This window comes from Lytechinus pictus, unplaced genomic scaffold (genome assembly GCF_037042905.1).
Source record: "Lytechinus pictus isolate F3 Inbred unplaced genomic scaffold, Lp3.0 scaffold_19, whole genome shotgun sequence".
NCBI lineage: Eukaryota > Metazoa > Echinodermata > Echinoidea > Temnopleuroida > Toxopneustidae > Lytechinus > Lytechinus pictus.
This window is the reverse complement of record NW_026974140.1, coordinates 14,339,059-14,365,322: the sequence shown is the minus strand read 5'-3', so window position 1 is coordinate 14,365,322 and position 26,264 is coordinate 14,339,059. Positions and strand designations below refer to the sequence as shown.

Genomic DNA, 26,264 nt, shown 5'->3' with positions numbered 1-26,264 from the left:
AAACAAATTGGTAGGGGCCCACTTATATTTAAAATTTATATGCATTGAGTACAAACTTTATCAAGACAATCAATACACATTTGGATCATTCACACAAATATGTTTTAAGATAACCATGTGCTCTTTCATTTTATCTGACAATAAATTCAAACTTCATCATTGGTAGATTTACCAAAATGTAATTAATGTTTTAAGTGATACTGATAACAATATGAATATAAATTCCCACTCCGTAATTTAAAAACAATGAAATAAAGCCAATATTCTTCAAACATTACCCATCAAAATGGCATGAAGAGTATTTATTGTTCAAAATTTCCAAGCTGCCCCTTTTCTGTAAAGACACAGAAATAAAACATCATTCTTGACAATGAATGATTCATTAAGGACATAACAATTCACAATGAATGTACATAATATATAATAAATACAGCATGTACATTTCAAAAATATAACTCTTTTGCAATTGAGAAATATGATCAGATATTCATAATCTTTCACCATCTTTGACTAAAACACATACAGTAGTACATCAGAGTTTTATTGAATGAAGACATTCAAAATCTGGGCTGGTCAAACCTGAATGATGAAGATCAATAAAAAAAAAAATTGAATATATGTTGTGATTCTAATGTTTGGATAATGTTATAAAATGGAAAGACAGTGACCATGAAGATTCTTCTTTTCCTTTTGGAGGATTATCCCTCTCAATTTTTTTTTCACCTTGCCCTTATCCCCTGATACACACAAAAAAATCACATTATTGTAGGCTGCCTCAAGAAAAACTATTATAATAACAATACTGTTTACAAAAGCTCATAAATGATGAGATGTATGTCTATCACTGTATTCAACGCAATTACAGGCAGAATGCAGCGAATCAGACATAACCATATCATTCAGGTTTGAGCAGCCCGATAAGATTCAAATGTACAAAATTTGAAAGAAGACCTTTCCGGAATGGCAAGAAGAACGTTATTGCTAAAGACTCTCAATGGTCAAAATCAAACAACTAAGATTCCTCCTGATATATTAACAATACAGGCTCAAGCTTAATTAAACTTGTTACAAGTTACTGGCAATTATTATTAGTTACTGTAATGGTGTCATTTGATTGGCTGTAAGCACACTTGTGAAGGAAATTCTACCCAACATTGATTACTGATAACAATTTCATGAAACATGGCCTAGAAATCCATCACACTCACAGCATACACACTCTCTGCATATTAAACAATCTTCACCATACCATAAATTCCTGTTAAAATCTTAGAGACTTACATATTCCTTTATTAAAATGTGAAATTCACAACATTAAAATTGATAATAAGAATCACATTACTGTCATGGGTTTTTGAGATGTAAAACTTACATAACTTTTCAAATTTCTCAGTGAAAGGGTGAAATATAAGAAAAAGTGATTATGCAATTCAACATACCATACAATTAAATATCTATTACTATCTAATTCTAAACCATTGTCGAAAAAAATTCTCACACTTACAATTTAACATTAAGGAAAGAAACATACCTTAAAAAGATTACACATATTGCATGGTGTAAAGTAAAAAGAAATAAGTGCATAAAATGGAAATGATTTTATGGAAATAAATGAATGAGAATGTGCATAAAAATACAAAATGTGCTCAGCTAAATAACATCAACAAGTGGAACGCCTCTGGCAGTCTCGCCTGCATTACGCAATTTGATATAGCAGCAATTCTTCCTTTGAAAATAGCTAATGAATAATTATTCACAGAAGAAAACACTAATATGTTAATAAAATATTATGTCCATTGACCTAAAATGACCTTTGACCATGATCATGTGACCTAAGACATGTGCAAAACAATCAATCATACTTGATTATCCTATTTCGATGTTTCATGAGCTAGATCCATAAACTTCCTAAGTTATGATGCCAATTCAACACATACTCCCAACACGGCCAGAGTTCATTGACCTTTAAATGACCTTTGATCTTGGTCATGTTCCTGATATGCACACCGGGTATTTAGGGATACATTGCTGCTCTTATGTCCAAGTTTCATGAACTAGATCCATAGACTTCTAAAGTTATGATGACAATCCCACAAATACCCCCAACATTACCAAAGTGTGTGGATCCTAAATGACCTTTGCACTTGGTCATGTGACCTGAAACTAGCACAGGATGTTCATAGATACTTGATTGCTCTTATGTCTAAGTTTCATGAACTAGATCTATAAACTTTCAAAGTTATGATGGCAAAGTTCGTTGACTCAAGATGACCTTTGACCTTGGTCATGTGACTTGAAACTCAGGCAGGTTGTTCAGTGTTATACTATTACCCTTATGTCCGAGTTTTATGAACTAGATTCATAAACTATCAAACTTATGACGACATTTCAAAAACTTAACCTTGGTTAAGATTTCAATGTTGACAACGCCGCCGTCGGAAAATCGGCGCCTACAGTCTTGCTCTGCTATGCAGGTGAGACAAAAACCAAACAAGCAAACAAGACAAAAAGGATCAAACAAGACTCAGAGCTGACACGAACCAATGCCCTTAAGGGGGAGCATTTCATGAAACAAGTAGTCAGTGATATTTACAGACTCTTTGTTATAAGCTATAAACAATCCTTGCATCTGATTGGCTCAGAGCTAATTTGTTACTGAAAATCACTGATAAGATGACTCATGAAACTCTCCCCTGATCTTATACAGTCAGTTATTCATGGAAAGAGCAGGAATAAGAAGTCATTTTGAAATCTGGATATTTTGCACACATCTCGAAATATATATTAATTTGAATGACATTGTAAATAATAAAAATATTACCATTAATAATAATATATTGCAGAGATATACAATAATATGTTGATGATACCAATGGTAAACATATTTACATTATGAATTAATGATTTCATACTTATTACTTAAGTATTCGATTTCAAGAAGAATTCAAGAAATTGCTGACATGTAAAATAATTAACAAATTTCATTGATTTACTTGAGTATATCTGACAACATATCAACATCAAAACTAGTAATTAAAAAAATGTGAACTCTCTTCACAAATAATTCACTTTTGATATCTTTTCACAGATACCATAGTATTAAACAGATTCTCTCTATGCATTAGACAAATTAAATCAAATGAATAAACAGTAATGGTAAAAATAATATCATGACAAATGATACAGAATTTTCATATATACCAGTCATCATTATCTTGAAAGCCATTTCATAAACAAATACATGGTAAGAAGAAGATATAACAGACTCGAAAAATCATTTCAGAATGATCAAGAAGAGCGTATCATCTTAAAACGATGAATTTTAAAAATTGAAATGCATAGAAAAGTTTGAAGGCTCTAAAAATCAAGATGCGAAAGTGAAAGTTTGATTAGAATATCAAAATTATTCATATGCCAATATGAAAAACAGACAAAGCATGCAAAATAAGCACAGTGATTTTATGGTAAAGCTTCTACTTTGTTGCTAAGAAGAAGCAATAGAAAATATTGTACCATAAGAAAATATATTTTTGATACTCTAAATGACCAAGAAGTGAAGGCAGTTAAGAAATGATGTTAAGTAAAACGCATAGTAATATTCAGACTCTTCAACAACATAGCAGCTATTATTGGCTCTCTAACCCTTTTTCTGAAAATAAAGCAATAGCTAAATGGAACAAATGATGCCCATGACTCAATTCTCACACTTAAAACAACAACAAAAGTATGTTTGACACTTATAGGTAATGAAGGAGAGCAATACAAACATAGTAACTCAAAAGAATACTATGAAAGAGTCAATTTGTAAATTTAAAATGTAACGGTTTAGAGATGTGACCAGCACATTTAAAAGTTTGGAAGGGAAATTGTTGCCTTCAATATAAAGGCACTAATGAAGAAAGTGTATTTTCTAACACATTGACAACAAGTACTCACAGTGTCATTTTAGTCTCCTTGGCAATAATGTATGATAGCACTAAAGGCAACATTTATTTCTTTTAGAAGGAGTTATTACATTCGTGCCTGTGCATGATCAACAGATAAGACATGATCATCACACTCTTCATACTGATGTACAATATGTCTTTGACCAAAGAATGTGACTCAATTTCAAATGGAGCCTACAATGAAAATTTAATTAGTTTAACAGTGAGAGAGAGAGAGTGGTGAATAATCACTTGGTCTAATCCCAATATGATCAGTTCTCATTTGGTCTAATACCACTCAGTCTAGCTGGCTGACAAAATGGTCATTTGATGAAATGGAGAAATCAAAGCAGTCAAAATAGAAGGAAACAGGCCCAAAATGGATATTAACGAAATTGATAGTGGACCAATATGGTCTAGTCAAGTGAAAATTAACTTGGTTTTAGACCATGTGGCTATAAACCAAAACAGAGAGCTATCTGAATGACTGAAAAACACCATATGTCGATACCACCCCCAATAAAATCTCCATTTCAGAGGCAATAAACTCTGGAAAAAAGTGAAAAACGTATTAGGTTGGGCAAAAACTAACATTTCTTGCAGACTCACTCACAATGTATCCCATTTCAGTAACATCACAAGTACAGGTCAAGGGTATGATCTACATGCTGCTACATGATGTCTTAATCTGCTCAATCTATTCTGTTGGTGTCTAAAGTGAGTTTAGTCATCCTGGAGGGAGAATGGTAAAAAAAAAAGCACTGGTATTATTTCTGGTTCTTTTCATATCAGATATATAATCAGAATTTAACAATGACACTAAATTATATTTAATTCAAATTAACATTTCTTCCACCTGAAATCAATTCCACATAATTCACTCAAAATACATAAATAGTCTATCCAGATTCACTGCATCCTGTATCACAGGTCATCAATAGTTACACACACCACCAACAGACACACAATAAAACAGGGATATTAATCAACACACATGTAAAAAAAAAAAAAAAAAAAAATACAATAATGAAAGAAGAGAAAAATAGACAATAAAATCTAAAATACTTAAAAGTAATTTCAACAAAAGGAATGTAATCCTATTTGCCATTGTATCTCCATTATTGATGTAATATTTATGTGTCACACTGTATTAGCATCTGCAATTCGATCACAAAAGATATCTTTTTAGTAAATCAATAATCCATGGAATGAAATAAGAATAAACTTACCCATTCATCATCATCAACACCTTCAAACTCATCCTGAGGTAGAGGCTCAGACTTCAGAGATAGCTTGTCATTCATTGCAGCCATGATCTGAAATATAAAAGATAAACTAACGTTATTGCAAAAACAATGATTTCAAGTGAAAGTTTTTGAAATCAAGGTTAATTGTCACCATATAATTGCAGTCTTTGATCTTGTACAAACTAAACTTTATGAAACCTTGAAATTCTAGCTTGGGAAAACTAACACTCTTAGCAATGATTAAATACATTACTTTTAAAATAAAAAACAATTTGACTTTTGATGTTGTTTCCCCACACACCCCTTGCCCCCCTTCCTTTCCTCTACATCCTTCTTGCACTCCTAGTTTTTTTTCTCCCTTTCTTCATCTATCTTTTTCTAGGTTCCCTTCTTCATCTTTGAATAATCTATTTGAAAAGTACATTCAACATTTTGCATATTCTACAAAACACATATACGGAGTAATATGAAAAACTTAATAACAGACAGATCCTGATCTTTTGATTTATCATTCAGTAATAATAAAATTCTGCTTGAATATAATGCTTATCATATCTAAACAATTGTCTCTAAGTGCTTTACAGATATATTATTATTACAGATATACAATACAATAATTTTTTAGAAGAGCAAAGCAATACTTACCTCCTCTCTCTTCTGTGCATCAGTTTTATAAGTAAGCTCCTTTTCACTGGAGTACTTCTTAGGTGCTGGACCAGCCTTGGGTATTGAGCTCACTGTAGCAATATGAGAGAAACATATCAATATGAAAATATAAAATATCAAAATCAATGTTATTGATAATGATGATGATGTTGATGATGTTGATGATGATGATGATGTTGATGATGGTGATGATGGTGATGATGTTGATGATGTTGATGAAGAAGATGATGATGATGTTGATGATGATGGTAATGATGGTGATGATGTTGATGATGATGATGATAACAATGATGATGATGATGATGATAACAATGATGATGATGTTGATGATGGTGATGATGGTGATGGTCATGATAGTGATTATGACAATGTTGATGATTTATGATGATTGTGATCGCAGTGAATATAACATGATGATGATGATAATGATGATGACAATGATGGTGATGATAATGATGATAATGACGATAATGGTGGTGGTGATTATTACATGTAACATCACAGAGCATTTAACAACACTTAAAGGAAACAGCAAGAAGAAAAGAGGGAAGAGCAATACCTGAGGAGGGTCTCTTGGGAGAAAAGTAATGATGATAATGGCCAAATGGGAATAGAGAAGGAAAATGAAAGGTAGAGATGAATAGAGATAGGAATCAAGAGGCAGGGGGAGGAGGGGGAGGAAGGGGGGGGGGAGAGAGAGGAGAGGGTACAGATCAAACAGAAAAAGAGAAAGGAGAGGGATTTATGACCTGAAAGAAAGAGAAAAAGGGAGAGAGATAGAGGTGGGGACATGAGAAGAGAAAGAGAGAGAGGAATTAACACATGCAACTAACATCAAGCTCAAGTCCTAACTACATCTGTTTCATTGGTTGAAATCAAGTTGCGATTGAATTTTTTAGAGGCATTTGATCGCAACTCTTTCTGCAACAGGCCCTAAACGTATACACAGGATAAACAAAATACTTACGGTATTTCATTCCTTCAGGACAAAGGCTGATAGTTCTACATTGTCCATCCTTGCCACTGAACCAGTCAGAACCTGTAAGAACTGGTTCCCATGTCACCTTTGTATCAGGAAAGACATCATCTTGAAAGTATTCTTTCTATAAATAAATAAACAGAGAGAAAAAAGGGTTAAATAAAAGAAATGGTATTTCTTATTCAAGCCTGATCTTCCAATCCAGTAACTTATCACAAAAGACCCCTTTTCTCAAAATCATATTAAAGTCTGAGTTCATGCACATCCCACAAAAGTAGGTGGTAAAGCAATACATGCATTGTCAGTGACAAGTCTAACAAGTTTAAAGACTAATGGCAATATCAGGAAACTGGCTCCGTGGTCTAAGACCTGGGGGCCTTTTCACAAAGAGTTAAAATCACTGAATGCCATGCTTCTGCACATACAGTAACAAACAAGTAATCTAAGTAATGATTTTGCACTTAAGTGCATCCCCTTATTACAACCTGCCAATCACTGCAATATGGAAACTCTTGTTGAAATGCTCCCCAGGGAGTGGAAAAAGTCCATACATTGTGAGCAGGCAAACCATAATCTAATGACGGGAGTATTAACATATCTATAAACAATTAGAAGATGTCATACCATTGAATTTAGCGCTATACAAAAGTGAAATATTCCAGCAACAACTCTGAATTTGAGAGTAGCTTTAGTCACACTTAACTCTCTGTGAAACAGCCCCCTAGGAATTATAATGAAGGCTTCCTTACCTTAACTCTGGGTAATGTAAAGTGAACTGGTTCTATGGTTGTCTTGGAGAGCTTGAGAGCTCTCATGAATTCAACATCTTTGACAACACAACACATCTTGGGAAGGAAAGAGAAGGCCTGGTGGTGAAAAAGAAGATTCAATGAAAGAATATATTTAGTATTTATTTTGGTACAAGAAAAAAAAAGGAATAAGAATGAACATTTAACACTACCTTGCTTCAGTATTAAACTCATCAAGGTGTAGTGAATCTTGTCTTAAAAATAGTGAAATTATTTGTACAAACAGTTCTGGTTGCCATAAACACTAGAAATAATGGAATTATCTTCCATTTTACAAACAATATTGGCTTTGAATTTGGGAGGGGGGGGGTTAAGATTCAGACATATCAGTTAATTTGATTATGTAGAGAATAATGATTTCACACAACCATGAATAATTTGGATAGAAAGTCTCATCACCATCACAAAGTATATATCACAGATAATACATTTAATGCTAGTTACATTCAAACACTTGAAACTGATCAAATTAAAAGTTTATAAGATACTTTTCAGAGAAAACTTTTTTCTGACCAAAATGCAATTCACCTATGATAAATTGCATGGAAGGACTGTTAGAAACTTTTTGTGTGTGTGTGTGTGCTTTAAAGGGATGGTCCAAGCTGAAAATATTTATATCTAAATAAATAGAATGAAATTCACAAAGCAAAATGCTGAAAATTTCATCAAAATTGAATAATAAATAACGAAGTTCTTGAATTTTATTGTGTATAAATTTTTGTGAAAACGGTTTTATGCACAAGGTCATGAATATTCATTAGGTAGGCTGATGTCACATCCACACTTTCCTTTTTCTTATATTATTACATGAAATCATAAATGTTTCATTTTTTTCATATATGTGTAAATGTTGTGTCTCCATTATGATAAAATAAGTTGCACAATAAATAACTAATGCACTTAATCAGTTGTCAATCCTATTGTTTTAGTTCGTGGTAGAAACATTTTGAATAAACCTAATTTCATATAATAAAATACAAAAGAACAAGTGGGGATATGGCATCATCAGCCCACCTAATGAATATTCATAAAGACATGCCTAGAACTGTTTCACCGGAATAATGCAAATCTTTAAAATTCAATAACTTTGTTATTTATTACCCGATTTTGATCAAATTTTCAACATTTTGCTTTGTGCATTTTACTCTATTTATTGAGATACAAATATCTCCAGCCTGGACCATCCCTGTAATTGTTCATTACATTATGTATTGCACTCAGCCTTAGGTCTAACCAAGTTTATAAGTTTATTAACAAAATATCTTTCTATCTCTGTAAACTTGCACGAATTCACATTTATTATTGTTATCAATACCCCACATAAAATGATTTTCATGTTATTTTTTAGAGAATTTTCTCTTAAAATACTTACTTGATGTCCTTCAGGTGATGCATAGTTTGATAGTGTAAAGAAGTATGGTTCCTCCTTCAAAATCTCTACACATGAAACTAAACGTTCTCCCTGAATTACAAGAATATCAGAAGAAAATATGAAAACATTCAATAAATGCTAGGTTCTTTCTTTTAGAATTGAACTAAATATAAATTCCACAGTCTAAAAAGTATTGCTAAACAATAGACATTATGTCATGATCAAGACGTATTTTGTATTTTTTTCCTGTCTAATAATGCTTTCTCTTCCTTCTTGCATTGGCTCTTGCCAGATGAAAAATTATGAGCAAGTCTTTATTCAGCACCATTTTGATACATATTTTTGGCTGGTATTTCATACTGATATGATATCTACCTCCATTCCTTTCTTCCAGGAGTGCATTGAAATAAAGCTAACCAAATTTAAGAAAGATGGTCTAACTTTAACCAATGGATTAAACATGTCGTGAGCTTAATTTGACCCTTGGGATGGTATTCTGGGAAACTGTCATAAATTATGTCATTTCTCTCTGAGATGGAACACTGCTATGATTGTAACAAACATTGACTGTTCTCTGTCATATCCCTGTAGAGTCCTGCCAAACTTTACACAGGCAAACCAATCAAAATCACTGTTGGTTTCGAGAGGGAGCCCTTCTAACCCAGGGACTGTGCAACTGCATACTCAGTGGCGGACCGTGACCCGGAGGAGACAAAGCATTGGAGGGGCACTGTATTGTTTGTGAACAATGCTGTGCCCCTCCAATGCTTTGTCTCCTCCGGGTCACGGTACGCCACTGTGCATACTAATGCACTTTATTATAAAGAGAGACAGAGGCTGACAAGGATTTTTAGAAGAGAGTAAAAGGAAACACATCGAAGGGCATCAAAGCTTGCCAAATGAGGTGCCTTAACTGATGGGTAAATTCAAAACACCTTTGTGAAATGCAAATTCAACGCCCTGTTTAATATATTGTATAAAGTCAACCAACTCTTATGAATGTGTGTCATGATTTAGAAAATTTGTTAATAAATATAACACAGGTCAAATACTTATTTTTTTATACACTTCCATATATCATAAACTTTACAAAGTTAGAAACGTAAAGCTCAGAGATGGATATTTTTATGATGAACTCACCTTGGCTGTCATCCAAACAACATGTGTATCTGGGTCATAGTAAGGTATCAGCGTGGCTGGACTCTTATCTATGGTTAATGTTTCTAACGCTTTAGAGAGATCCTTTGGATCATGCACTGACAGTGATCTCTCAGAAGTCCTGGGGATAATTACAATTGGAAAACAAAAATCATGAATTGTAACTGAACCAGGGCCCAGTCTTACAAAGAGTTGCAATAGACTTGAGTCAAACTCAAATTGAGATTGATCTGAATTTCCTATCTCTTAATTATGCAATTTGAGATCAATCTCAGTTTGAGTCTCATTTGAATCAATTGCAACTCATTGAAAAACAGTCCCCAGGTCTGTGATGCAAGATATCTGTGGAACAGATCGCAGAAGTGGTTTACGGTTCACCATGAGTAAAATCCAGGAGAGACTGAGATAAAAGTGGGTAGAAATGGAGGTGAAATGGAAAGGTGAGAAAGTGGAGGTTGGGAAGTAGAGTATTCTTTTCAAAATGAAGAGGGACATGCAACCTGTCAAAAACGTTGAGTCTACTCTCCTGCTACTGCTACTACTTCATTCATCGACTCAAGCCAGCCTTCTCTCATCTACTAAAGCCTCTCACCCTGCCTACTACTCAGCTTTCCACTCCTGGGTTACAGTCCTTTAAAGGACTTCACTCATTTTGAAAAGAATACTCTACTTCCCAACCTTCACTTTCTTGCCTTTCCATTTCACCTCCATTTCTATCCACTTTTAACTCAGTCCCTCCTAGTCTTTAAACATGGTGTACCGTTAGCCACCTCCGCGATTGATCATACCACCATTCAAACATCATCAGAGTGGTGTTTCATCACATCCAACATCTTTTGAGAAAGAGTGTATACTATCACTCTTAAAGCTCATAAAAGTATGTCATTATTTGAAGTAATAACTTTTGGGACATAAGGCTCCCTTTAGTAAGAGCAGGCCAGACACACTTGAGAGACAACTGAGAGACAAAAAGAATATCAAGATCTATCAGCAGTGCAAAAGAAGAGACAAAATGCTATCTCTGTGGAAAACGGGTGACTCTGCCTAAGTCAAATCTTTAGGGATCACAGAAATCTGTTCCTCTTAGATGAAACTGCCTCGAACTAGAAGATGCCATCAACATGTTTTGCATATTTTGGTCTCCAATAATGATCCAAGATTGACAATTATTGGATTTCTGGAAGGTCCACATAAGCAGGGTCTACTGTAATTATAAACATCTTTGAAGTGTCATTAGGAATATAAAACAAACAACAACAAGGGAAAACTCTTAACAGCCTGGGTACATGCAAACAAGACATAGTGGAAGCATGGAAGCAGCACGACATACAGTTTTTTAACACAAGTTATATTTTACTTACTTCTCAAAGCCAGACACAGCAAGAAGTTCTCCGTTGTGGACCCAGAATATTCTAGCACCACGTGATCCTTCTGGTCCTGGTCCTTGCTGAAATAATAATCAATGTCAAGAACATAGAATCACTGGTCTTCAAATATACACATTGGGGGCAGTCAACTATGGATTTCTTGTTGTTCTCCAATTGTTACTGGCAGGACTCCCAACCATGTAAACACAATTAGAGTATTTGAAAACACAATATTAAAAAAAAAGCATGTTGTGAATTAAATATGTGCTACTTACTAGTACATGACACAGCTGAATATATTTTGAGTTATACAAACATTTGCTCATCCCACTAATATTACTGGTATTACAACTTTAGAGACAAAAGAAAAATATATTTAAAAAGAAGCTGCAGATTTATTTTTTTTAGGGGAAAATAAACAATTCTTTGTAACTGGAAATGTGGCGGCAGTGGGATTTGCCCAAATGACATTCATATGACTGGTGCTTCATTCTGTAGTTATTCCTTTGTACTTACAGCAACAGGTGTCTTTGATGACCTTGGTTCATATACCCTAATGAATCCATCCTTGCAAACTGTGGCTATTCTCTTTCCATCAGGACTCCATGCTGCACTGAATATCTACACGTATATCAATATAAAAGAGAAATAGAGGATATATATGATACAGTAATGATCTGACAAAAATTAAGACAAGGGAGCCTGTAACAATAGACTTCATTACGGAAGAAAAACACCAAACAATACAAGATAACAATGCATCACACCTGGCTACACAACACTCTAGAGAGCAATCTAAAATAAAATGATAAAATGATATTACAACACTAAAGCACGATGCCTTACAAAATACACATATCTAACCACACTCAGCACCCAGGGCTCATCCAAAGATAATACCACAATCTACTACATGACACATAAAGACACACCGCACTGCACCACAAGACAACAGATTTTACTCCACAAGGTTACACCATAATGACAAACTACATCTAAACCGACAACAAAACCCAAACTCTAAGTAAGAAAACCCCAATCATATAACAATACCCTCTAGAAAATAGTCAACGAGATAACAAAATTACACAATACTATACATAACAAACACCAAGTTCCACAAAATAAACCAGATCACACAATACTAGACTTTGCAACAACCTAACACTCCACACAATCCTCACCTGATCAGTATGTCCCTCCAAGGAAATCACATCCTCTCCTGTCGTCAGGTCCCAGATCTTGAGCAACATGTCATAAGATGCCGATAGAAGTACATCGCTTGCCAACGGATGGAACTTTATAAGGTAGATTCTTTCTTGATGACCTAAAAGAAGAAATCAGATATCACAAAGGTAACTGGACATTTACTCTTTCAAAAATTGCTCCCCCACTTATTTATCAGAAGATATAAGGTGAGGATTAGGTTGTGATGGGATTTTTCAGTATAGAATCGTTTGAAGATAGAAATTAGGGTTAGGTTTGATGTTGGGTTTAAGTTTGGCATATCATGAATTTTCAGATAGATAAGAGTGAAATTAACAAAAAAATATTCTACAACAGGAGAATAACGATTCACTAGTTCTATTTAGTTGTATACAATGCATATTTGATGAACCATGGTATAAATTACTGTTTATCTCACAGGGGTCAGAATTTCCCAGTAGCACAGAGTGAAGTGACTTTGTAATTTGTCAAAGTAGAAACTGTGGTATTACGTCTACCTTGGATGATTAAACATTTAATATTTTAAGATAAATGGTTGTATAACCCGATCAGTGACACAATCTCTGACACAATGCACTAACCTCTGAGATAGAAATCAGGTTCAGTTAGGGTTCCTTCAAAACCTTCCTCAGGGAAGCTCCAGAGCCGGATCTTAGCATCATCACAAGCAACAGCCAGTCTACAGTCATTGAATGGATCCCAGGTAAAATCGGTCATAGTGGAACTGTTTTGAATGGTAGGTACTCCTGTCTCTGGAAGCTTGCCTGGTTTGTTGATCTGTAGCAAGGGGGGATAGATGAGATAAAATTGGTTCACCAGTCTAGTATGTATGATAGAACATCAAAAATTTAAAGAAATGTTAGAGAATGCAAAATAATATCAATTTTCAATCAAGCTAATCCAATCCAATCCATTGAGTGTTTTATTAAGTAAAGTGCCTTTTCTTTGTTGGTCACTTAACAGTGTTGAAATTTTTCAAGAGACCAGTTGAACGATAAAATTAGTCAAATAATAATATAATTTACTTGTATTCTGTAATTACAATATTACTGCTAAGGAATGTTAATTAGATTTGTAAGACATTTATAATGAAGACTAGTGCTTACATAAATCATTTACCTTGTCATCAGATTCTATAAGGCAAAAAATTTATCATAAGTTTGCATATTTTTCACTCTATTGGGGGAATAATTCCAGGCAGTCACTGTGTTTAACATTCATGATTCTGAGATATTTTTTGTTGTCCTTCCGTTAAATGACTTAACACCATGGTAGAGAGTATCAAATGCAAATAAGCATCAATTATCTATTACCATCAAAATGGTCAGCCTTGTTTAATAAAAATTAAGTCATTAATTACTTACATCAATGATAGTGATGAGGCCTCCACTACCAGTTAATGGAAGAGCAGCCCATCTCTTGTTGGCATGGAAACCATCACATTCTCCAAAAACGTTGATGCTTGCATTCCTGATGTTGTATATATGTTGGCTTCTCTGACCAAGGGTTCCCTGCAACAACAAATACCAAGTTCGCATTCCATCTCTGTTATATCATTTTTGTTTTATCTATTACACTTAACATTACACCAAACTAGCTGTTCCACTATTGAAACAATGAATTGGAAGCATGTTGGTGATGACAATCTGATTTTTTACATGCATTAGTTCCTTTACTGAAGTGCTCCATACAAAAGCAGACGTAGTAGTACACTTTGTACTGCTAATAATAATCAATGGTTGTGGCTATAGTGGTGATGACGATGATGATGATAATCATGGTAATGATATTGACAATGATAAGACAAATGACACTTAGGCTAGACTTTTTATTCTATGAGAAATTCAAATAAATCAAGAGTGATCAAACATTACATTACAAAAGCAATTTGAATAGTTTAAAGTGAATTATAATTGTTCATAATAGCTAGTGAATGGAATGAGTTATGTAAAAACACTTTACAAAAATGAATACATTCAAATTGATTTGTAGGATCATTACCTCACAGCAATCATTAATTAAGATCATATCTCTGACAAAACAATAAAGATGCTTCTACCTTACCTGTAAATGCCTGAACTTTGATGTCTGTGCCATGGTGAATTTCTTCTTAGGTGATGTGTTGTTGGTTGAGTCTGAAGGTGCACTGGAGGCATTCGCTGTAGAGGATGCTGCTGAACCCGATGATGATGTTGTTGCTCTTGATGGTGAACTGGAAAAGGCTTGTAGTGGTTGTGTAGCTGGTGACTGTGACAAACTTGCTTTGGCATTCTATGGAAAAGTAGATTGATGGGTTCAAAAATTATGCAAATCAATCTCAACAAGCCATTGATCCTGTAATTTGCAATCTTACAGGAATACACTGTCCATTTGTAAAAAAAAAAAATGAGCACATTATCAGTTCAACTATGTTCTAGAGTGCATCATCTCTTTACCGCAATATCCTTGACCGTAAAGTGTTCTAGATAATGATTTATGACATTCATGGTTTTCCATAAGTGAAACAATACTGTCTTTGTGAATTAGGGCACTGGTTTTCAAATGTTAATGTAGTCACCATTAAATGTTTAATTCTATCAGTCATGAAATAGTCTAGAAAGAGTCATTATAAAAATGCTTACACTCAGTCACTAAAGGTGTATGAATGTAATCATTAAGTGCAATATATTCATTCATAGAAAAATAAAGATATAGTTAATAATTGGTATTGCAATATAAAAATAGCCCACAAACCAATTATAGAGATAATCGTGTCGCACATTTCAAATACTTCTCTATAGTATTAAATAAAAACTTCACCATGAAACCTAGTCAGACTAAGAAGAAAAGAAAGATGGAAAAAGAGACAGAAAGACTGGCAGAGACTTGACGAGAGTGGAAGAGATAGAAAAGAAGTGATAAAGTGGAAAGGAAAAAAAAATGAAAATTTTGATGCAATATAGAAAGACAGATGAGAAAACAATTTCATATATATATATATTCACACCTCTTTCTGTGTTGATGGAGCATCTCCCCCTGCTTGTATCTGATTGGATGAAGGAGGCACAGCTGATTGCTGATTGGCTGGTTTATTTGGTTTCTTGTCCTTCCTCTTGGCTGGATCAAGGCAGATTTTGGCAACCTTGGACAGTCAAAGAATATACCAATATTTCATATTGAAGACCATACTTAGAGATAATAATCATTTACAGTCGCAGTGCATTGGACAAACCAGGACACTCTTCGTTAAGTTAAATTTACAATTACGTTTTTTCCTTTTATGTGACAGTCAGTATTAGATTCAGAGCATGACAATGTTGATGCTCTCTCCAATTCTCGCATAGCGGTAATGTGGCATTTTAGTGACCCTTTTGATCTTGAAAGTAAGGCATTATAAGCAGGAGACAAATTCACAATTTACAATATTACATATTCACAATATGCAATGGTAGTATATCATTACTGAAATAAGTAAAATAAAATTTTTCTTCTTTGGCAAAGATAATTAATTTTCGATCATGAAATCACAAATTTTTTCACCAAATCATGTAAAGAGGAAACGTATGAAAATGGATGCCAATTTGAGGACTGAAAACTGATTACCAAACTATCATTAAAAAATCATTATCAATCCTGCATATTTTGAAAGAGATGGGGAAATCAAATAAGCTGAACTGCTAATCTAAACCATTATCAAAAGAGCTCAATATCATTATGGCTTACCGAGCAATCAATGGTAAAAGCATTGTGAAAAAATACATGTTGACAGTATGGACAATCGTCTTTTGCTGACTTATACCACCCAGGATAAAAATCTGAAGTGCGTCAACATCAAACACGACTCTACACAATTAATTAATTACTGAATTAATCTAACTATATCTATATCTCATTTATAAATTAATTCCATAAATGCAGTGCTGCTCTACTAAACAGCTGCTCTACTAGCCAGGGTAATCATGACACTGTTCTCATTATACTTTCTAAAACTAGTTTACTGTTCTGGAACCCAGTTTGGAAGATCGCTTTGCTAGCATTCCCATTTGATCACCCAAAAGTGGTTTTCAAAACCACTTCATGTACAGGGGCCTTGTTGCTAAGGGAACGCTCTCAGTGGGGGTGACATGTTTCACGTGAAATTGAAAGCCGCAGTGTAGAAATTCTACACAGTGTGTGTAGTAGCGTGCTCAAAATGTACGAAGATCGCTTCCCGAAGAACAGTTGTGTCCTCACTTACGCTCTAACCAGTTTAACGAGGCAAAGCTACATGACAAGGTGGTATTCCAAACTGGTTTGGAAAAGATCGCTTTGACCGTTCTCATGACACGTTAAACTAGTTTCCACTAAATTAGTTTCTAGTAAACTAGTTTTAGGGCAGTAATGAGAAGGAGGTCTCTGATCCATTATTTGCAGACCACTCATAAGGAAGTATAATTACTATTATTATCATTATTATTGACTTACTTGTTCATTCTTTCCTTCAAGCCATTGAGTGGATGACAGAGCTGGCTCATCTCCTGCTGTCTCTGGGAACAGTTCTGGGTAAAAGTTCCTATGGCTCTGTCAAGAAAATGGGCAAAATCTAACAATCGTACAGCCCTCGACCCAGATGAGGTAATGGGTACTGACAGAAGGAATCTTGAGGATGATTTTCAACAAACAATTTGAAGTTATATTCTAGCCTATGAAACTTTGCATGCTAATCATTCTATGTACAATTACCAATTCTCTTTGATTTTTAATCTGCATGTCCTGGTATGCATTCACACAGCTATCTTGAGGTATTCCTTAACCCTATCAAGGCCCCCCTCAACGATTCGCGCAATATTTTTGCCGCGCGAATTTTTTTTACTGCGCCGCTCGATGACTTTTTACTTTCAAGTCTTGCACATCTTTTGAGACCAAATTTGCTACGACCGGGTATGTGGTTCCGAAATCACGCAACATTTTGTAAGTGAATGTCAGACCAAAAAATTGCTCAAAAACGTGATTTCATGTACAAAGTCAATGCAAATTGTGTTTTCAAACCATAATTATAATTGTATGATTATTTTTAGTTTTGCTGGTCTAAATGGATTGATTTTATGCTGTTTATGATCTCAAGAGTCCCCGACAAAGTTCATTGAAATTTTTTTTTTTCAAAGTTCCAAAAAAAAAGAAATACATACAAAATTACAAAAAAAAATTATAATACATAAGAAACTGTTCTGATATCGCAATTTTTTTCATGTTCATTTGCTAAGAACACCACAAAGAGTTTCTACACCAAACATTTGGAGCTTTATTTAGGGAATTAGAGGATAAAGTATGATTTTGCATACTAATTACGCATAAATTAGCATAATTAATTAATGCGATTTGCATGAAATAAATTAATATAGAATTTTGTAGATTATGTTCTAGGCAAGCTGCGTGCCAATTTTCAGTTCGATCGCGCGATCGACGGCCGAGATCTTAAGGGGGGGGATAGGGTTAAGCCTTCCATCATTTTTTGAAATCAAACTCATGGAGGAAAGAATTGCTTCTTGATATTACTATAAATGCCTTAACTTGACATTAAAATCTGAATAACAGATTTTGAGGGCTTATCAAAACCAGGATTGGCTTTAGAATGGGTATTCAGGCTTAACTACTACACCAACTGAAATTGAAATAACTTACAAATTCACTTAATAGTACTAGTCTTACTAACTCAGATGACTTTCTACATCTAAAATTAACTTCAAGAGAGCACTTACCGTTCGAGGTACTTCCACTTTGATAGGAATGATGCCTTGCTTGGTGAGCTGGAGAAGCCGTCCAACCTCACAAGACATCACATCTAAGACTTTCTTAGGAACCAGACATATTCCCTTCTGCTGCTGATCACTGCTGTATACAGAACCTAAATGAAATCATTGGTTAAGATTGTTAGGAATGACAAATAACCCCTTCTGACAAGATTTATGCTTTTAAATGAATTATGACAATATGACTTGAATTGATGCTGAAAAGTGTTGTACATGATATCACTTACCTCATAAATTTTTTAACTAGAATATCAAACAGGCTTTCTTAAAAACAAAACAAATTTCTCATTTTGGTAATCATCACTACCATGAGAATAAACTGAAAACAAATCATGAAAAAATGAAACTTCTTGTTAGCGAGCATGTTAGTAACATGTACCAAATGAACCTCACATTGTGTAATTACCCAAATTGCACATAAAAGGTTGAAGCAACATACAATGGTTTTGATATCAAAATGGTTGAACAAAAACACTCAAAAATATCTTCTTACATTCAGAAATTCTTGATTGTCCTTCTAGATATTCAAAAATTCCTACCCTCTGATCACCCTGCAAAGGATAAAGCAAAAAATAGTAATTGAGTGAGTTTTTTATGAAGACAGCTGTACAATAATCACATCAAATGCAAACACATTGCTACAGACAACATTCAGTTATCCTGAAAATATTCCCTGCTTTAATTTATTTAACACAAATTTTGTGTAGCTGTAATGTCCATCTATGGACTACTGATTTCAGAGAATGCATTTTATTTTTACAGAATATTCACACTTTCTTAATTCAAAATGACAATAAAGAAATTAGGTACAGGGAACTAAATCATATGCTATAGATGATATATCTTCATTTGATATAATTGTTGAATATGTTACTGTAACATTCATCTACTGTACCTGAACAGTTAAAGTCACTCAGAGTATGTTTCATTTTTGGCAAAATAAAAATGAGAATAACAAATTTAAAATTAAAATATATACATGTGCAATCAGAATCCAAGTGAGTTTGAATGAGATGAAGTGATTTCTTTTACCTTGCCAGCCAGGAAGACGAGTTGCGTATCTGGGTCATACATTGGCATCAGGATTCTGGATTAAATAGGTGAGAAAAAAAACCCAGACTTTTATGTGATAATCCGTGAGAGATGAAGTACTTGTACTACATATCCTTAACCTCTTCAATGATTTATATCTCCAATTAATTTGTGTAATTGATTAAATTAAATTCAATACATTTATTGATTTCATAAAATACGAAGCAGTAGTATTTAATAAAATGTTGCTGTGAAATTAAAATAAATACCTATAGCTTGCAAAACAGTGATTCCCCTTACATACAAACTATACAACAGAGTCAATCAAGAAATTAAAACAACAATTAAGTCTACAATAAGTCAATAACAAACAACTTACAGACAACAACATTCAGAAACTTCTGAAGGTTTCCAAGGGGAAGAAGAATAGTGTAGTAGGTTTCATGGTACACCATGTATCTTTCTTGGGCAAATGTTGGTCCTAAAAAAATTTTGGGTGGTCCTTTTCAGGACCAACATTAGCCCACGAAAAATGCATGATGTACCATGAAACCTACATGTACTACACTAAACGAAAAAAAGAGTAGCTCCCAAACCCTAACGCTAACCCTATCCATGCCTGGCTATTTGTACATAATTGTCAATCAGTGTTAAGCATTACCCTATTCACTTGATCATATTAAGAATGGTAAGGAGTAACAGGAGAAGAGATTATTCAAGGGGTAAAATAATATGAATGGATCTGATGACTTGTTGCTATGTCAGTGTTGCCAATAAAGTTGCAAATAAAAAATCATCTCTAAGCTATATTGGGTGATTATATTCTGAAAATTTGGAAACCTGTCAGTGAAAATCAAATTTCTGTGGAAATGTTTGCAGAGACCAAACAAACCATCTTGCATTTGTAAACATAGTCACTTTACACAGAAAAAATATGGCAAGCACAGGAGGATTATGGTGAAGTGTGAGAATGGTTTTAGAACAGGGGGATAAATCTTACCCTGTTGCTGTTCCCATATCCATAGAGGCACAGGACAATCCAAAGTTACGGGTATCATAAACCTTCACTTCCCTTCCTCTACTCTGCAAAGAAAAAATACCCCAAAACACTCAATCATATACATGAAGAAATTAGCCCAGAAGAAATCTCTCTCTAAAGAATCACTCTAGAACTGTTCAAGGAAGACAGGAAAAATGGTCTTTATAGTCATGTGGTATAGATGTATTTGCAAAGGAGTTTTTCAGCAGATATTTCAATATTTTAAGGAAAAACAATGAAAATACGCATTTCAAGGATAGACCATAGTCACATTGGTATGTAACCATGGTAGTATCATTGCTGTATCTTAAAGGATAAAGTCAATCTTACAGTCAATGGAAGTTATAGTTGTATTACAAACCACATACTGTACTAAAGAGTTACGACTGATCATAAGATAAATTGTTTATGATTTGGATTACTGAAATTGAATTCACAAACCAAAATGATGACTTGTCAAATTTATATTGAATATCTCTGATTATTTCTAATATCCTTAAGGGTAGTAGTAAAGTGAGGGGTAGGAAAGGAGAGGGGGTGAAAGGGGATAACTAGGGGAAGGGGTGGGGAGGGAGAAGCAGAAGAGGAGGGGTGGCGAAGAGGAAAAGGACATGGAGAGGGGGTGAACTTACATCATTAAAGCCAGTAGATAGAATGTAATCTCTATCCCCAAGCCAGCATACACGGGAATCACGAATGTTGTCATGTCCATTTGTTTCCTGAGAAGTAAAAGAAGGAATACACATTCAGGATATTAGAACAACATACATGTGAACTGTCAAAACCATGGTAGGATAACTAAGATAGATACAGGATATTTGAACTTTACATGAATACTAGTTAGAAAGAGATACCGGTAATAAGAGATAATAAAAGAGAGAACTATTCATTTATGTATTTATTCATTATTATGATGGTATACTATGAAATTTATTTAACTCCAAGTTTAACATTGGGCTCCATTAATAATCACCTTTAGTGTACTGTGGCCTACGTAATCAAGTGATAACTAGTATTCTTCATGTTTGATAAATATACACAGAATGTACATCTCAACTTTATCTAAATTAATGGACAGTTTTGATTGTTGGTAATAGATCAAAACCAGGAAAACTCAATCAAAACTCTGAAGTATAGGCCTACAACAGAATGCACATCTTAACTCAATCTAAATTAATGGACAATATTTATTGTTGGTAATAGATCGAAACCAGGAAGACTCAATCAAAACTCTCAACCATAGAGAATAATGGGGAATCTGAGCATTTAATCAGAAAGGATATACAATTGAATGCATTTCAATTTAAACTATTCATACGGTCCCAAGGAATAAGATACGCTTTACTCAAAATACATGATCTGATCATGTACAATAACACATTTTAATCAGCCAATGCAATAATAAATCAATATTTTGAGCATTTTCCCATAGTTAATCTAGTTCATAGTCAAGAGCAGATTCAAGACTGAGTCATCTATTTCTGATGGTGAGATTTACTTGAAAATTTCGTTCCCAGATTAAAAAATAAAAGGGATAAAATAACATCGTCAAAAGTAAAGAAAAGTTTACTTCTGACAGAATGAGAGGTATACCACATCTTTTCCTGATTAATGTACATGTATTGTAATCAATCAACAATACCTGAAAGTTTTAGAAAATACAGCTTAGTTGATCCCGAACTGATCTAAAAGGTTTGCATTAAGATAACGGTAGCTAGAAAAATTATTTTGATTTTGAGTCCTGGAAAATGTTATTCACTGCCTTTAATAATTCTGATTATGTCACATAAATAGAATACACAACACTGAATTATGGAATACTGCCCAGGATATTTATTCTAAGAGTAAAATAATTAAGTGTCTAATGACTGGTACTCAAACAATTAAAAGCTAATTACTGACATCCCTACTGTACTAGTGGAAGTAAACATGTATGGTACTTCATGTGAGTATCTAGAAGTACTTCTGAAATGAAGCTAAGATTGTCAACAATTGATATGGTAGAATAAATTCTCAGTTTCTATGTTTGTCTATATCACTTCCCTCTCTTATGCTTTTTTTTTTACCAAACACACACATAAATAAAAATGCACTCTCTCATATGTTCATTTCTTCTCTCTCTCTCCACCCCCCTCACTCTCTCTCTCTCTATGTATTTCCTTAATTATCTGTCTCTCTTTCTCACTCACACAAATATGTGAATGCACGCCCTTTCACAAACTCTCTTCTTCACTTGCCCTCTCCATCTACTCCCTCTCCTTTCCCCTCTCTGTCACTATCTCCCTTTCTTCTCTCTTGCTTTTGCTCTCTCTGTCTCTTCCTCTCCCTCACACCCTCCATCTCCCCCTACTAACTTACCGATGAGACACTGTTAGTTCTTGGATCCACTATTCTAATCTTCTTATCTTTGGAGGTAGTTGCTAGAAGGGTTCCATCAAGCTTCCAACTGATGCCTTGAAGTTGGTCTTCTGATACCTCAACAGCTTTCAATCATAATATCAAACAAATATATATATTTGAATTGTATATTTTTGAATTGTTAGAAGGGATTTTTTCAAATAAAATTTGAAAAGTATAGGCAAATCATGAATTAATAAATTAATTACGACCCAAGGTTCGAATGTATAATTTCATGATCAATGTATTGTTTTTAACTATATATTTTTACCTCCTCTTCAAGACTGAAGATACATGTATTGTATCGAAGAATATTTTGAAAATGCACATTATAACTTGCACGCACTTTTCAATGATTGAAATAATGCTGTTTCTTGTGAAAATTTTCATTTTATCATTACTCCATTGACATCAATCACATGATCAGTGATCTATGGGAACACAAACAAAGATGGGTAAAACAAACTCTAAATTTATTTGGAAGTATAGCAACAGTGCCTTAAGATACAATTTGATCGACTGCAACATTTGCTTCAACTGATTAAGTCTGAATGATTATGTGTAATATTTTTACTCTCGCTTGCTGGTCTGACTGGCTTCCTATGGGGGCTGGTGCCCTTAATATTTTGCTAGAGCTCCTGTGAGTAGTGTGCTGACCGGGCTTGCCCCTTAAACTGTCGGTGATCGGGGCAGCAAGCAGGAGGGCACCAGGCCCCACCAGGATGAAGCTAAGAATGACCGGCAAATGATCCAAAACTATAGACCTACTTTTAATAATATATAAGACATGTCTTATCATTTATAGACATCACAATTATTATTATTATATATTATATAATATTATGTATTGCACTGCACTTTCCGCCTTCATCTGGTGGGTGTTTCATATAGCTGTTCGTAAAGTTACGCACAACTTTACGCACGACTGGAACATATTCTCAGGTCATAAATCAATTATATAGGGATATCACACAGCACAAGAAAGGATCACCAGTCGTGCGTAAAGTCATTCGTATCTTACGAACAGCTTTATGAAACACCCACCTGGTGTTTACCAATGCCATATGATGTTGATATTTTTTCGAGATATAGCCCACGGTATATTTTGCACTTGTATGCACACCTAACTGAGCACCTCCAAGCGGCTCCTGAGTTGACGTTGCCGAACCAATTTAGTTTCAGCACCGGCAATATTTTGCCTTTAAGCGAAGAGGCGTTATCTTTTACAGTGTGTTTTAACCCTAAAATGGCCGGGGGGGTTGAATCAACCCCCACCCCTCAACATTTTCTGCGATCATTCCGCCGCGCGATTTTTTTTTACTGCGCCACTCGCAGAGTTTATACTTTTAAGTCTCGCGCATCTTTTGAGACCAAATTTATAACGCCCAGGGCGGTTCTGAAATTACGCAACATTTTGAAAGTGCATGTCAGACCAAAAATTGTTCCAAAACGTGATTTTGTGTACAAAGTCAATGCAAATTGAGTTTTCTCATCTTATTCATAAAGATATGATTATTTTTACTTCAAACAGCTGAAAGCAATTGATTTTAGCATAATTATGATTCAAAAAGATTGTGCAATAAATCTGAAGAAAAAAACAAAGAAAAACAAAATGTTGAAAAACAAAGAAATACATAAGAAATTCATAAAACAATAAAATACATAAGAAATTGATTTCCAAACCAAAGTTTTTTTCAATTGCCATTGTTAAGAATGCTACAAAGAATATTTTTACCACAAATTAGCATTCTAGGAGCTTTATTTAGTGAATTAGAGCAAAAAGTATGATTTATGCATAAATTCGCATAATTAATTCATATAAAATAAAATCTCATTATTTTGGAAAATTTTACCATACAGCCTTGTAGATTACATCGCACACTACCAGCATGCAAATTTTTGCGGCACTCGCGCGATCGGTGGCCGAGATCTCAGGGGGGGGTTGAATCAACCCCCCCCCCCCCGGCCACAGAACAGCCAAAAAAGCCCGGCCTAGTTAGGGTTAAGTGTAACAAAGCTTGCGAAATCTCTTCTATCCAATTAATGGCCTTATACTTCTCAAATCTTAAAATATAAGGCCTTTCATGTATCTACTGAAAATAATAAAAACATTTTTTGATATGATGAAATAATTTTGATTGGCGCATATATTCTTTTTGAATGAGAGCGCCGTTAAAAACCAATCAACAACAACAACAACAACTCTCTAGATACAAAGTGCTCAACATCATCACATACAGGATGTTTGATAAATTCATAACTACATGTATGAAACCATTGTGGATTAAATGAATATATGGTAGAAAATATAGTCACCTGTTCCACCCCCCCCCCCCCCCGGAATAATTTTCCTGGTATCGCATAGCAATTTGCTCCACATTTATGAAAGACTGCTATGCATAAAGTCTTTTGTATGGCATATTTTTACATAAAACTGTACATTACATACTTAAGAATTATTCTCTTATGACCAAAAATGCTATTCAAATTTGTAAAGCAAAATTATTCCCTGCCCCCCCCCCCAAAAAAAAAAGAGGGGGAGGGGAATATCTATCCCCAGTTCCCTTCACAGAATGTAATTTTGAGGAAATAATTAATTAGGGAAATTGTAAACAAATGCAACAACACAGTGTGATATCAATTACTAATGAGTGTATGGGAATATACAGGTCATGCACACTGAGTCATAGACCGTCTAATGAACAGATGCTTGGCATTAGGACAACAAAGGTTATGAATCAATCCATAGTTATTTCAATAATACATTTATGATGCACACTTCCACAACACACAATTTATGTATGGTGACAAAGTTGAGCTACATCATTACAAATATTTATTAGGGTATGCATGCATGGTAAGGACTTCAAATTCATACACACCAGATACACAATATGATGATTAAACTCACAAAAAATTGAGAAACTTTTTTTTTGTTTTACTTGATTACCCAAATGGCTGGGCTACACAAGTAAGCAAGGACAGTGATTTTCCAATTTCCAGTACTTAATCACAATAGAAAATATGTATGGTTTTGATATTTAATTGGAAAATCAATTCAATTTACTTTTGCAAAGCAATCATGCTTTTGCTGTGTACTTTTTCTATGTCAATACAAAATTTCCATTTTAAATCAAGTTTGAAATGGAATTACAGACTTCATAAACAAAAAGACAACTTTTTTTTTAAATCACTGTCCCTAAGTATGAAACAGACTTTTGCCTACCGGTATTATGTGTTTGATATTAATTTGTGTTTGGTGCATCAGAATCAGATC

At 34.2% G+C, this 26,264-nt stretch overlaps 1 protein-coding gene across 2 annotated transcripts in view; it reads right to left on the bottom strand.

The window, feature by feature from the left end:
• Nucleotides 1-281: 281 nt before the first annotated feature.
• The window catches only part of LOC129260617 (coronin-7-like), a 31,906-nt gene continuing 5,923 nt past the window's right edge, over nucleotides 282-26,264 (bottom strand). For both annotated transcript variants that reach the window (XM_064114253.1, XM_064114254.1), the window contains exons 6-26: nucleotides 22,949-23,073; nucleotides 21,223-21,309; nucleotides 20,552-20,634; nucleotides 19,552-19,606; nucleotides 19,013-19,070; nucleotides 18,469-18,614; nucleotides 17,195-17,290; nucleotides 15,738-15,872; nucleotides 14,816-15,022; nucleotides 14,116-14,262; nucleotides 13,333-13,528; nucleotides 12,709-12,851; nucleotides 12,041-12,145; nucleotides 11,519-11,604; nucleotides 10,140-10,278; nucleotides 9,000-9,089; nucleotides 7,568-7,684; nucleotides 6,807-6,942; nucleotides 5,819-5,910; nucleotides 5,156-5,242; nucleotides 282-4,658 (exon numbers count right to left, since the gene is read on the bottom strand). In XM_064114253.1, coding sequence (XP_063970323.1) covers nucleotides 4,650-4,658; nucleotides 5,156-5,242; nucleotides 5,819-5,910; nucleotides 6,807-6,942; nucleotides 7,568-7,684; nucleotides 9,000-9,089; nucleotides 10,140-10,278; nucleotides 11,519-11,604; nucleotides 12,041-12,145; nucleotides 12,709-12,851; nucleotides 13,333-13,528; nucleotides 14,116-14,262; nucleotides 14,816-15,022; nucleotides 15,738-15,872; nucleotides 17,195-17,290; nucleotides 18,469-18,614; nucleotides 19,013-19,070; nucleotides 19,552-19,606; nucleotides 20,552-20,634; nucleotides 21,223-21,309; nucleotides 22,949-23,073 — 2,339 coding nt within the window. In that variant the 3' untranslated portion in view covers nucleotides 282-4,649. The remainder of the gene's footprint in view (nucleotides 4,659-5,155; nucleotides 5,243-5,818; nucleotides 5,911-6,806; nucleotides 6,943-7,567; nucleotides 7,685-8,999; nucleotides 9,090-10,139; nucleotides 10,279-11,518; nucleotides 11,605-12,040; nucleotides 12,146-12,708; nucleotides 12,852-13,332; nucleotides 13,529-14,115; nucleotides 14,263-14,815; nucleotides 15,023-15,737; nucleotides 15,873-17,194; nucleotides 17,291-18,468; nucleotides 18,615-19,012; nucleotides 19,071-19,551; nucleotides 19,607-20,551; nucleotides 20,635-21,222; nucleotides 21,310-22,948; nucleotides 23,074-26,264) is intronic.